This window comes from Cynocephalus volans, unplaced genomic scaffold (assembly GCF_027409185.1).
Source record: "Cynocephalus volans isolate mCynVol1 unplaced genomic scaffold, mCynVol1.pri scaffold_35, whole genome shotgun sequence".
In the NCBI taxonomy this organism is placed as follows: domain Eukaryota; kingdom Metazoa; phylum Chordata; class Mammalia; order Dermoptera; family Cynocephalidae; genus Cynocephalus; species Cynocephalus volans.
Window position 1 is genome coordinate 279,561 of NW_026902463.1, and position 13,954 is coordinate 293,514.

Below are 13,954 nucleotides of genomic sequence, written 5' to 3' on the forward strand. Positions count from 1 at the left end.
CAGGCGGGCAGGGGTGATCTCAGGACAGTTCCTCGTTCCCAGCCTGGGGTTTGCCTCCGCCTCTGCCACCTCTTTTCACTCTTCCATGTCCTAACCATCCGGTGGGGCTGGTGTCTTCACCTTGCACCAATTAAAGTGTCACAAGCCGGCTGTGGGTGGGTGACAAGGGGACCCTCTTCTCGACAGGTCATCCCTGAGGCTGAGCCGGGTCTGTGTCCTCTCTGGGTCTGTGTCCTACCCTGGCAGGTACAGCCCCACAGAACCAAACGTCCTGGCTGTGTCCACCCTCCTGGGGCATGGGCTGGAGGAACTGAGAACTGAGCTGGAAGAGGCAGTTTTGAGAGCCACCAGGAGATGGGTCCTCACCCTCCGTGTCCGCCTGTCAGGGGCCCAGCTCAGGTGAGCGGCCTTGGCGGGCGGGAAAGGGTGATGACCTGGGTCCCAGCGCCAGGCCCAGAACTGGGCCTTTGGGTGTTTGGGGAGAGCCACAAAACAGGCAGAGCACCCCCAGCTTTAGATGTGCAGGCATCAGCTGGGATTATTTTTTTAATTGATTATGCATATTCATGGAGCACAGAGCTATCCCCTCCTGTGCCCAAGATGTGATGATCAGATCAATACTCTCAGTGTGCCCCTCACCACAAATTGCAGTTATTCCCTGTGTCCCCACCCAACCTCTCCCCAGCGTCCCTCCCCCTGCCCCCCTCCACCCTGGCAACCCTAGGTCTGTTTTCTGACTCTGCAAGTAGCTGGGATGTTTCTGAAAGGACCTGAGCTGTGTTAATGACTCAGCCTGCGTACACCAGGTGCCTAATCTGTGCTCATGGACATTCTTGGGCTACAGGCTGTAGCTCCCTGAGCAACACAAGGAGGTCTGAGCAGGGGCTTGGGGGTGGCTAGGCTGTCCTCCAGGGTATTTATGCTGAAACTGACCAAATGGGTGGAGGGTCCTCACGGTCTTCATGGAACGTGCTTCTCCGTCCCCAGCTGGCTGTAGAAGGAGGCAACTGTGCAGCAGGTGGACGTGATACCTGAGGACGGGGCAGCCGATGTTACAGTCACCATCAGCAACGCCACCTATGGCAAATTCTGGAAGCTCTTTCTGGAATGAAAAGACACCCTCGGCCAGCGAATCACATTTTTCCAGCATCAGAGCAGAGCAGGCCACCTCCGCCTGTGTGTGCCTGGGCGTCTGCTGCCAATGACAACACCACGGTGGGGCTGGTGTCACCTCGGAGTGGGCGGCTGGAGTGTCAGCTCTGAACCATCCAGGCCAGCCATCAGTGCGTGGCAAGAACTGGTTTCCCTCTGGGATGTTTCAGTGACGAGGTATTAAAAGCTTTGTTCTGAGGCGCCTCAACTGGCATTTCTAGTTCTTTCAGCGTGTGCTGGGCACCGGGTGTTCACGGACTCAGAGACTGCCCTGCTGTCCCCTTGCTGGTGTCGAGACACAGCCCAGAAAGCTCCCCACAAAGGTAAAAGAGAAAGAAAACAGTTTTATTATTGGAAAAGCAACAAACCAGGAACACCGCTAAGAGATCGCAGAGACAGAGAGAATCTCACCTTCCTAAATGCAGGTGGATACAGCCCATCACATACACATCCATTGTCTTTACCCAAAAGAAAAGTGAAACTACTTGCATCTTTTCAAGGAGTGGGAAATTACCTCTTAGAGCAAAACTCCAACAAAGGCAGGGAGACAGGGCCCCACTTAATGCTCACGTTGCACAGGAGGCTTCTCGGCTCCTGGAAAGACATTCACGGGATGCACAGCTGGCCCCAGGCTCATTCAGATTTTAAAGTGATCTGCAGAGTCGGAGACACTGAGGGAGCCCTGCGAAGGCACGTTTTCCTAAGGAAATGCCTGAGAGAAGACGGGTAGTGTCCTTTTTCCCTTTTGGCACTAAGGAAAAATCGTATTTTTTTCTTAGGTTTACATTCAACTTATAGTGGTCAGTGTTTTTGAGTTCCAGAATTCAGCATTCAGGGATGAGTTAAAAAAAACAAAAAGAAATCTCTACCCCTTTCCTGAGTGTGTGAATGGGGTGCGTGTGAACTTCTCCAATGGCGGGCCAGGTGGCCCTGCTGTACACACAGCCCTGCCAGACACACGGCCCCTCCTGTTCCTTCCCACTCCCCCCAGCTCAGTACCTGTCCTTCCCACACCTCTCACAGGTGAGGAGAGTAGGCTCCAGGGCTGGGGCCGTGTCCTGGGACCCACTGGTGAGGACAGAGCTTGCACATGGTCCCAGCTGCACCCTCTGTCTAGCCCTTTGCCCCCAGCCTCACAGGGTGGATGACACGTGCAGGTCGCCCAGGCTTTACTAAGTGGAGCAGAACAGCCCCCTCGTCTGGGACAGGGACCAGTAGGTGAGGAGACCACTGAAGGCCTCAGGACTCGGTGGCTGGAGACGGGTGCTTCCCCCAGCCCATCTGGTTCACTGGGCTCTGCTGTGGAGGAGTCACTTCACCGCAACTTTGGAGACTCTCCTGTGGGCTGTGAAGCATCGTGCTTGGGCAGTGCCTCCTGGGGGCTCGTGGGGTACAGCCCACCGCTTGCCAGCCTGTGGCCATCCAGGGGCTGTGCCCACTGTGCTCCTAGGAGCTCTCCCAGACACCTCCTCCTGGGACTTGCAGGGCCAGATGGATCCCGAGACCTCTCCTCATCTGCAAGGCCAGCTTGTCCTCCCAGGTCTGGCTCCAGACTGTGTCTGATCCTGTCCAAGTCTTCCCTGTCTGGGTGACACAGGAATGGCCGCACGGGGTCTGGTCTCCTGGCTGTCCTCCAGCACCCACCTGGCCACTCTCGTGGTCTCCACCCTGACTCAGACACTGAGGGAGAGCGTGGCCCCCACTGCTTCCTCAGGCACAGCCCAGTGAGAGACCCCCTGCAAGGAGCTCGGCAACACAGGGGCCTTCATGTGGGAAGAGAGAGGGTCTCAGGGAGCCCAGAGGGGAGGGTGGGGGCCTCAGGGAACCCAGGGGACAGGGTTGGGTGTCTCAGGGAGCCCAGAGGGGAGAGGGGGGTCTCAGGGAGCCCAGAGGAGAGGGTGGGGCACTCATGAAGCCCAGAGGAAATGGTGGGTGTCTCAGGGAGCCCAGAACAGTGGGTGGTGGGCTTTGTGTGGGATAGGCACAGGTGTAGCACCCCATCCTTCCCTGCTCCCAGTGTCTCCAGTCTCCTTGCTTTGCTGCTGGGCCTGTCCCTTCCCAGTTCCTCAATCTGGCTGTACCAGAGCACTGGGGTCCTGAGAACAAACCCCGTTGGGTGGGAGGAAAGCAGGACTCAGAGGAGGGGGTCTGCGTTGGGCTGATCCCCATGGGGGTCCCTCTCCCGGATCTGTCACGTGACGGGTTGCGAGAGAGCCCGAGGTGCACCCGTGTCACATAGGTCCCCTTGCAAACGTTATCGGGTAGTGACACAGAAGCTGCACTGTCTGCTATGGAGGCGGGAAGGTGGGCCAGACTCAGCCCTGCACGGGGCTGGCGTTCTGTGCACAGAGCAATGGAGTCCCTCCCCGCCGGAAAGTTCTTTCTGACAGAGCATGTCTCTTTGAACTCAAAAGCTTCAGAAGTTCGTCTTTAAAATTCAATACACAATCTTTACTTAATGTCCCCATGGTGGAGCTTAAATCATGCAAAACTCAAAACTTTGACCCAATCCTTGAGTTTCTATGACAAAAGTAACCTGAGGAGGAGAGAGGCAAGATTTTATTGTTTTCTTTTAACTCTGTGATCTGAAAAAAGTGTTCAATCAAGGTAACATTTTCTAGATTCTTCCCATGGATTATTCTGAAATCTACCAAAATTGTCTTGGCTGTTTCCATGGTCACAAAAACCCATAAAGACATTTGACTTTAATTTCTTTTAATCTCTGGAATTAAACGAGTCATGCTGAATAGCACAGACGACGGAATCATGATACGGGTTTAGTGGAAACACTGGCCAGTGTCACAGACTTATCCTTAAACGTGTTCCTTCATCTCCATCGTGCTCTTCCTGAGCATCAAGCTTTGGGCTGCTGGATCCAGGAAAGTCATGGGTCTGAGGTAGCCAGTGGGTGGTGGCCCATGAGTTTGTCCTCCTGGATTTCAGGTACCTTCATAGAATCATCGCAACTGGATACCAAAAGTATAAGCAGATTTTCCTCTGGAGAACGACTAATTGGATTCCAAACAACACACGTCAACGTAGATTAAAGAATTATTTTTAAGACTATCCTAAGAAAACCTGTCTTGTTCCAGAACATGGACAAACAAGAATCCCTAGCTGGGTACCGTCTTACGAGGGAACTGGAAGAAAACTTATGTCTGGTATCCATTATGTGGCTGAGAATTTAAACCACCAGCTCTGAAAAACTAGATGTACAGAAGGAGGTATTTCTGTGATTTTGGGATTTGTGAAACCTGGACCCCTCAGTATTGGGAAGTGAAGCAAAAACCCACTTGGAAAATGTCACATCACCCAAGGACGGCAGGCCACAGTGGGGGAGTCTCATTTGTACCCGTTGGCCTTTAAGTTTGGAGGTGACCAACTGCCAACACAGGCCAATGCCACTGAAAGAAGAAATTACTTCATTAATCAAGAGGATGGGCCCGTCACCGCACACGGGGCTGTGGGGAAAGCCCTGGTGTGTGTCAGGAGGCAGGAAGGGGCGACGGAGAGCCTGGGTCACAGCCTTTGCTGGAGCTTCCACAGGAGGGGAAGGCAGGCTGCGTGGACAGCTCGGGGCTGGTGAGTTTGTAAAACTACAGTGGGCTTCTTGCTGGGGGTCCTCTGCTGGCCTGATACCCAGCCCTGAGGTGACTGAGGGCAGGGAGATACTGGCTGGGGGTGTGACAATTAGGAAAAGGGGCTGCACAGGAGCAGGGTGCTCCTGAGCGGGTCGCTGGCTACCTTCAGGAGTTTGCTGGCCCTGGGAAGGGCAGTCTCTTTTCTCATCTGTAAGGCCCCCAAATGCCAGAGCATCCAGAATATGAAATAGGAAAATGTAGTTAATACAGCCGGCCCTGTGATGAAAGGTGCCAAACAGACAAAAATGTAATCTAAGAAAACACAGAACAGGCAGAAACGTTGGAAAACTGACAAACCCACCGTGGCCTTGGAGGAAAGGGAAGAGTTACTGGCAGGCAGAGAGGGTGGGACTGCAGGAAGGACAGGTGGGCTTGCATCTCAGCCGGCAACTGGGGACACCTGGCGGAGGCAGCGCAGCCTCTCACCTGGAGGGAGAGATGGGTGGACAGAGGAGGCCCAGGAAGGTTACTGGAAGTGGCAGGTGAGAGAGAAGACGTGAGAAACAGCTGTGACAGCGAGGTCACAGCATGGCTGTGGCACGGGGGCCCAAAATACCTGTGCTGTGCTGCTCACACCTGTGTTCTTACTCCTGCACATAAGAACAGCACAGGGAGGCCCGGGGGACACGTGAGGAGCGTGTGTTCGACACCGATCTCGTACACGGCCCGTCATCCTCATCTGTGTAAGTCCTCATACATCTCATTGAATTTATTCCTATGAACAGCTGGAAAAGCCAAAGCAAAATAGCGAGCACCCAAGAATCCCCTTGGCCTAGGGGAACAGTCTGTGATTTCATCAGAATTAAAAATAGGTAACCCTCGTTCTCTTTTAAAAAAATGTGTTTCTCGGTAGGGTTTCAACCCCCTTAGTCCTACTCCGCCAGCATCACAATCGTGAGCACTTTAAGGAGCGCCTTGTCACTATTCAAACGTCACTGCACTGTGGTGCTCTCGAAAGTGATCAGGTGAAGGACATACTTGAGGGTTGTCATTAGCACCCACGCCACGGCCGCGGTGGTGGGAGAAGCCCACGTTTACATGTGAGTCGCGTCTTCCTTTGAAGGTGCTGCCGCGTAGTCATCTTTAGCCATCAGCATGTACGTTGACTCCATCCCGCGACGAAACTGGAGGGTAACGAGGGCAGGTGGCAGGAGGCCGTGCTGGCCTCGCCCCAAACTCCCAGACCCCTGCTCTCACCGGTACTTGGCCGAAACAAGAGCGCGATACTTGAAGGATTATGGTTGAATCTTCGACCCGCCCCGTACTGAGCTTCGTCAGCACCAAAGCAGCTTCTCGTTGAGTCTGATGACGTCACTGACGAAACTGTCCGCGCCGATGAAGTCACCCGCGATGACGTTGGTGCACTGTGAGCCCGGCCCCGGGCACTGCGCTCGGACCCAGGTGCTCAGGTACGGCACTTCGGGCACCGTCATCTTCTGCAGGAACTCACACGGATGCACCAGGATGTATTCCAGGTTCTCCGTAAGGTTAATGCCAGCCACAAACAACCCGCCTGAAATAAGGAAGTGGTAGAGCAATTATGCGACACACGCACGCTGCTGCATATGTCCCGTCTCACACTGCCACCGTCACCCGCTTGTCTTCCCCATACTCATTTCAGAAGTTAGAGTTCTGATGGCACAATGCTCAGCAGAGGCCTCATATTAGTTGGACTTCGTTACAGAGGACGCTGGCCTGACCATTGGCCTCAAAGATGTCCACATCCTAATCCCCATGTGGTAGACAGAATAATGTCCCCAAAGATGTCCACGTCCTAATCCCCATGTGGTGTACAGAATTATGTCCCCAAAGTTGTGCATGTCTCAATACTTGGAACATATGAATATGTGACTTTACTCGGCAAAGGAGACTTTGCAGATGAGATTCAGTTGAAGATCCTGAGATGGGAGATTGTTCTGGATTATCTGGGCAGGTCCAGTGTCATCACAGTGTCTTTATAGGAGGGGGACAGGAAGATTTGAATACAGAAGAAGAGTAGGTGACATGGAGAAGGAAATAGGTGGAGAAAAGAAGACTCGATGTGGGGCCCTAGGCCAAGGCCTGCTGTAGCCTCCAGAGGCTGGAAAGACAAGGAAACCCATTCTCCCTGGAGCCTTGAAAGAACCAGTCCTGTGACACCTTTTGTGGATTTCTGACCTCTGGAACCTTAAGAGAATAAAGTTCTCTGCAAATGGTTTTTCATTCTTATCTCCAAAGTCTCGAACCTTGTCAATTACATACACGTGAGAGGGCGAGATAGTAAAACAGCAGACAGCTGCTCCTGGTCTGTGGTGCCTGGTTTTGTGCTGTTCCCTCAGGACCCATCTCTCCTGGGTCACGCTTTGCAGTGTGAACAGCAGCACGTTGGGGCTGATCCAGCCCAACCCTAACCCTGTGCTGTGCGGGGCCCTTCATTGCTGCAGGCCTGTGATTCCTGCCTCTGAAGGACCCAAGATGTGGTTTGCAAAGCTGCTGCACCAGACGGACCCCAGTGGGTTTTTTAAAATTGAGGTGAAATTTACATACTATAAATTCACCATTTAAAAGTGACCAATTCGATGGGTTTTAGTGCATTCACTATATGTGCAACCACCACCTCTAACTAGTTCCAGAACATTCTCATCACCCGAAAAGGAGACCCCGTACCCGTAAGCAGTCAGTCCTCATTCCCCCTCCCCAGCCCCTGACAACCTGCTTTCTGTTTCTGTGGATTTACCTGTTCTGGACATTTAATGTTAGTAGAATCCTACACTGTGTGGTCTTTTGTGTCTGACGTCTGTCACTGAGCGTCATGTGTTCAAGGTTCATCTACGCTGTAGCAGGTGTCAGAGCCCCGTTCCTTTTCATGGCTGCATAGTATTCCACTGTGTGGATACAGCACACTGTCTACTCACTCAACCCCAAGGGCCACCTGGGGTAACTCATCCCTGTAAACGTCCTGGGCCCCACCCATGACATAGGACCAGTCGATTCCAACGTCCAGCCAGGTTTGGGACCGCATTCCGCTCCCCCGAAATCCCATCCTCTGGAAACTTTCTCATCACTGTGCTTGACAACACTGACCAAAATGGCCACAACATCAGGAACTCCTTTCTGTAAAGACAAACCACTGATCAAAGAACCACAGAAGGGCAGCACTGAGCACAAAACCCACCAAGGTGAACGGTTTTAGTGGAAACACTGGGGCAGGTGGAGCCGGCTGCAGGAAGACTATGCTGGCTGGCGTCTACAGCCCTCCAGCCCCGGTCCCTCTGTGCCTCTGTCCCTCCGTCAGGTGTCCTTGCACCCAGTTGTGGAGCCCCTCTGGCCCATCACATTACTGGCTTGGGCAGACAGGGATAACACTCGCATGGTGTTAGCATGACAGGTCAGTGCTGGGTTTGTTTCAAATGCAGTTGTAGATCACGCTGGCTCAGAGGAAAAGGCCAGAGGTGTTTGCTAAGTGTGGCCCAAGCAACAGCACACAAGGCACCAGGCCACCTGCTACTGGTTCATAGTGAGAATGATGGTGCCCCAGGTCCCTGGAGACCCAACAAGTCCAGCGAAGTCTGACAAACCACTAAGAAAAAGGGAAACGCAGTGGATAAAACAGGCAAATGGAAAAAGAAATGCACAAAAACACGCGAATCCCATGCCAGTCGTCACTCAGGGCAGAGGCCAGGCGCGGCCACTGGGAAAGGACGTGGGGACATTGAGCGTGTGAGGGGCTGGGGGCCTGGAAGATTCTGCACAATGCGTGTCACCTACCATGGTGCAAAACAGGACTCTGGGTGGGGTTTCGTCAAATCATGTCACATGCATGAGCTACACACAGATGAGCAGCGAGGAAGGTCAGAACCAAATAAGATGTTAAACTTGATAGCAGAAGAGAGATGTTGAAACACAGAGATTGAGATAGAGAGAGACAAACTGGGAGAGGCTGAGAGATAGAGAGAGAGATGGAGAGATGGAGAGAAAGAGAGACAGAGATAAACCGAGAGAGACAGAGAGACAAAGAAACTGAGAGAGACAGACAAAGAAACTGTGAGAGACAGAGAGACGGAGATAAACTGAGAGAGACAGAGAGATGGAGATAAACACAGAGAGACAGAGAGACAGAGATAAACTGAGAGAGACAGAGAGATGGAGATAAGCTGAGAGAGACAGAGGGCGTGACCCGAGGTGGCACCGTCAGGGGCCAGGGCCAGGGCCTCGCATCTCACCTGCAAGAGGGACTGCGTCCTGCACAGGATGCTTTGAGACTAACATGCTCAGGTCTGTACAGGACTTAGCAAGCGCGTGGTGTATACAAATGTGCATCAAATACCAGTCCTTTGTAAGCATGTGTGTGCTATGGCGTCTGTGGCATGTTTCTGACACTGCAGATCAATATGGAGTGCTCGTGTTTGTGCCCTGGAGCTGCAGACTAGCAGCTGCCGAGCAGAAACGGGCATGTGGGACTGAGAGGGAGTGAGATCTTCCCACGCCTCAGCACTGGTGTGATGTGTATGTGTGTACGTGTGCACACATCACACTTCAAAAAGTTCTTGGGAAAACTGAATTGAAAGACAATATGAATCTGCAAATTTTTTGAAGTACTGTCATGTATACACACGCGTATGTACATGTGTGAGCATGTGTGTCCACACACACGTGCACATATACGTAGACATGCACATGTGCATATACATATGTGCACACCACACACACACACACACACACACACACACACACACACACACACAGTGACATGTATCACCTTTAAAATTCTTTCACTCAAAACTGAAAGCAAACGTGCCCCCAAGACTGCAGAAGTGTGTCACTGGCCTCAGTCTGGCCCTGTTCAGGAGTAGCTCCAGGTACCTGGGCGGCCGCAGCTCTTCATGCCCTCCAGGTAGCGGATCAGCTCCTGCACCTTCACTTTGTTGCCCCACCAGTAGCAGACCCCCGGTTGCAGCTCCCTGTGCCAGCTCACGGTGTCCTCGTCCTCGTAAAAGATGATCACCTGCTGGCTCCGCGCCCACAGCAGGCGCAGCGTCGGCACCTCCTGGAAGGGACAGAGTTTCTGGGTGCCAAGTGAGAGGCACCCACAGTGCGTGGCTCCCACACTCTGACCAGCCCACGATGCCCACCCCAAGCCCCCAGGACCCGCTCTGAGACCTCTGTTAGCGATTCCAACAACAGGGAAGGTTGGTTTCCGCTGCAGATGTCCCTGTCAAAGGACAGAATGTGTCTCCCGAGGCGGAGACTCCCATTTTACTGAGGGGTCTCCACAGCAAGGCCTGTCCTCTGTCAGGACCCCAGGCAGAGAGGGTGGGAGGTCAGGGACCCCACGCCTCCTCTGGGAACTCTCCATAACAGAACGTCCTGCGGGCTCATGGCACCACCGTCGTCTCTATTTTATCACCAAAACCCGCAGGCTGGGATGCTCTCCTTGGCCTTAAAGACGTCCTTGGAGAAATGCCACCCATAAAATGGTTTGAAATGAATGGTAACCTCGACCAAAAATGGACATAGATTTAACTTCTCAGGCTTTCTGGAGACTAGGGGAGAGAACCCGCCCATCGCCACCATGGTAAAGGGGAAAATCAGCACATGATGGAACTGTGTGGCCAAGTGAGCTGTCTCTCCCATTCACACTGGAAGTCCTCACCCTCGGTATCTCAGAGTGGGACCTTATGTGGAAGCAAGGCCATTGCACATGTGATTCGCTGAGATCGCTGCACAGTAGGGTGGCCCTAAGTCCTGTGGGGGTGTCTTTATAGGAAGGGGGACACGGGGAGACTGTCGTGTCCAGTTGGAGGGATCCTGCCACAAGCCAGGAGCCACCAGACGCTGGAGCAAGGCTTGGAGCCCCCTCTCTCAGCGCGGTCTGGGGACTGTGGCCCTGTGGCCTCTGGTCTCAGGCCTCTGGGTCCACAGCTGCGAGGCAGACACATCCCTGCCGTTCACAGGAGGCCCCAGGAGACCCACACAGAGAGCACCCCGCAGGTTACGCAGAGTATCACGACCCTGCAGTTACTTCTAAACTAGTAACGGGCACAGCCTGAGGTGTAGGAGACACAGCTGTGAACCCGCGTTGAGGCCCTCCCTGCTGTCTGTGACACTCCACTAACACTGTTGCTGCCATTGAGCAAACTTCCCATGTGCAGCCGTCCCCACCAGGCCAGCTGGGCCCACTCTGCACGTAGGAGGCAGGAAGACCCCACTACACAGCCCCACACCCACCAGGATGATCTTGGGATCACACCTGGGTGGGGGGGCCAGGGAGCTAGTCTAGTCTGCAGATGACACCCCCCACCCTCACCAGGAGAGATGTGGGAGGGACGTTCACCCCCCGTAGGCACAGCAAGTCCCCAAAGATGTTCTGGATGCAAGTGACCAGGTACTTGTGCAGGTCTGTGCTCAGGCCCTGAAAGTTCCTGCAGGCTAGGGGGACCACCTCCCGGGTTTGCTTCTCCAGCCATTCCGAGATCTCCGTGAGCGTGTCCTGGGAGGCTAAGGGTGGGGCGCAGTCCTTTAGACATTCCCGGGGGCTCCAAGAAGACAAGGAAACTCCCCCTGTGGAGGGGCTTCCAAGGACAAAACTTGCTCCACAGATGTGCCAAATCACGTACAAGGAAATAGATGAGGCACACGGTCTAGCAGAAATCACAGTCAGGCCATCTGGCCAGGGCTCCATGGTTGAGGGAGGAGGCGGGGGGAGCGCAGTACAGCGGGAGAAGGGTAGAGCAGGAGCCTTCTGGGTGGAGAAGTGTGCATGTGTGCATGTTTGTGCATGCATGTACATGTGTGCGAATGTGTATGTGTCCATGGGTCTGTGTGCACGTTTCTCTGTTCACACGTCATTCCCATGTAAATGTGAACACGTGCATAGGTGTGCACGGGTGTGAATGTGTCTGTGTATGCACATGCGTCTATTTGCATGTGTGAACATGGGCATTATGTCTGCATGTGTATATATGTATATTTGTGTGTGCATGTCTGTGTGTATGTCTGTGTGCATGTTTGCATGTTTGCTCATGCATGTACATGTGTGTGAATGTGCGTGTGGGCATGTGTGCATGCATGTCTGTGCGTGTATCCAGGTACATGTGCATGTGTGTGTGCTCGTGCATGTCTATGACTGTGCATGTGTGCGCCAGTGTGCACGTGTCTAAGAGCTCACACATGGCCATACACAAGGTGCTGCCTGTGCAAAGGTGTGAGGTCTGGAAGCTGCAGGGAGTGAGCAGGGCCTGCATGGGCAGAGTGGGCCCCAGGGAGGGCACCTGCAGACCCAAGGGTCCTGTGTACACAGCAAGGGCACAGGCAGGAAGGTGACTTCTACTGAGACTCTAGTGCTCCTCCCGCAGCAAGTAAGAGCGTGAACTGAGAACAGCGAGACGAGCCTAATCTGGGGGCAGGGAGGCGACTCTGCACACTGCACGAGCTGCTCGTCGCCCCACCTCCCGGGCCCAGCCACACCTCTACCAGCGAATCTCCCGTATTGCCCTGGGGAGCCCTCATTCCTGGTGTGGGTTTGTAAAATCTCTTTCTGTGCCAAGCCAGCATCCCTGGGCGTGTTGTGTGAGTGGAGACGTATTGTTTCAAGTCTGCCATGGGCTGGGTTTCCTGGGGTGGAGATGGGCTCCCAGGGATAGGGTAGTGGGAATTGCTCATGAAGCAAGAGAGGGACGATCTGTGTCCTGGGTCCCTTCTGTGCCCCTTGCAGGTGCAGCTTGCCTGGGGATGGGACTGAAGTCCCTGGGGAGGGACTCAGCTGCAAACCAACAGCGTCAGGAGTGCCTGGTCCTCAGGGGGCCTTCTGGTGCCGAGTGTCCTGCGGCTGCTGCAGCAAACGACCACAGTGACCAGGTTAAAACAGCACAGAGGAATCACCTTATGGTTCCGGAGGCCACACACCCAAAATGCATCGCAGGGCTAAGGTTAGGGTCAGGCTGTGGCAGGGCTGGGAGGCTCCAGGGGAGGCCATTTCCTCCTTTTCCAGCTTCCAGAGACCCAGCATCGGGGCATGTGGCACTTTCCTCCATCTGCAAAGCCTGTAGTGCACCATCTTTAATCTCTCTTGAGTCTGACCCTCCTGCCTCCTCCTCTGAGGACCCTGTGAGGACCTCGGGCCGCCGGTTAAAGCCAGGACTCTCCCTCATCTCAGCTATTCTATTTGATTGCAACTTCAGACTCATCGGCCACAGGGTCATGTGTTCACAGACTCCAGGCATCAGGACACGAACATCTTTAAGACATTATTCAGTGACCGCAGGGACTTCCCATGGCCTCTGCTGTAAGAGCTAACTTTTGTCTCTAACTTTTGTGTATACAGTTTCTTAAGGAAGGAAGATTTAAATTTTTGTTTATAAAGTCAAATCTGTCTTTTCCTCTGTGGCTTTTGCATTTACTATCATCCTTAGAAAGGCTCACCACAGATTTGCCTCTATACTGTCACAGAACTCTCTTATTTTACCATTTTGATCTTTAAACATCTGGTAACACATTTAGATGCAAAATAAAAGGCAAGCGTCTCACTTGGCCTTTCCGTCCACTGATCTGAAATGTCTTCTTGTGACTGTGTTAAGTTCTTAGAATTATATCCACTTTTAAATTCCACATTCTGATCCCTTGGCCTACGGAATCAGTGTGATGGTGTTTTAATTATTGCTGCAGCTTTATTAATATATAGCAGTGGCTCCCACAGCAAATCTCCTTTCTTACTCCTCCCCCCCCAAAGTTTTCTAGATAGTCTTAACATTTTTAAATCCAGATAACTTGAGGGTTATTGCGTCGGGTGAGAGAAGCGTCTCCGGAGGGCCTGTGTGGGGCTGGGGGACAGTCTGGGGTGGGAGGTCTCTGCCCACGGGGAGCTCCCTCCCAGGGTCTGGACGTGTCTTTCTGTCCATCCACATCTTCCACATTCCTTACCGATGGCGCCTGTTTTCTGTATCTACATGCGGCAAATTGTTCAACTTATTTCTACGCATTTTATATTTTATTGCTGTTGTAAATGGAGGGGGTAGTTTTTCATTGTGCTTTCTAACTGGTAAATTTTGATACAAATCATATATTTAAAATTATTAGCAGCCATACAGCATCATAGTGATTTCTAAGCATTGTAGACAAACTCACTTTTACCCTTTCCTGCTGCCTTGGGACGGGGCCGTCAACACCACGGCTCCTGCAAACCT

At 53.0% G+C, this 13,954-nt stretch overlaps 1 protein-coding gene across 1 annotated transcript; it reads right to left on the reverse strand.

Annotated features, from left to right (window-relative positions):
* Positions 1 to 6,067: 6,067 nt before the first annotated feature.
* Positions 6,068 to 12,922, reverse strand: LOC134369065 (PI-PLC X domain-containing protein 1-like). The gene is made up of 4 exons (XM_063085256.1): positions 12,796 to 12,922; positions 11,107 to 11,270; positions 9,636 to 9,819; positions 6,068 to 6,306 (listed from the first exon to the last, which is right to left on the reverse strand). Exons 1-4 carry the CDS (start codon positions 12,920 to 12,922, stop codon positions 6,068 to 6,070), a joined length of 714 nt encoding a protein of 237 aa, XP_062941326.1.
* Between the last annotated feature and the right edge of the window lie 1,032 nt (positions 12,923 to 13,954).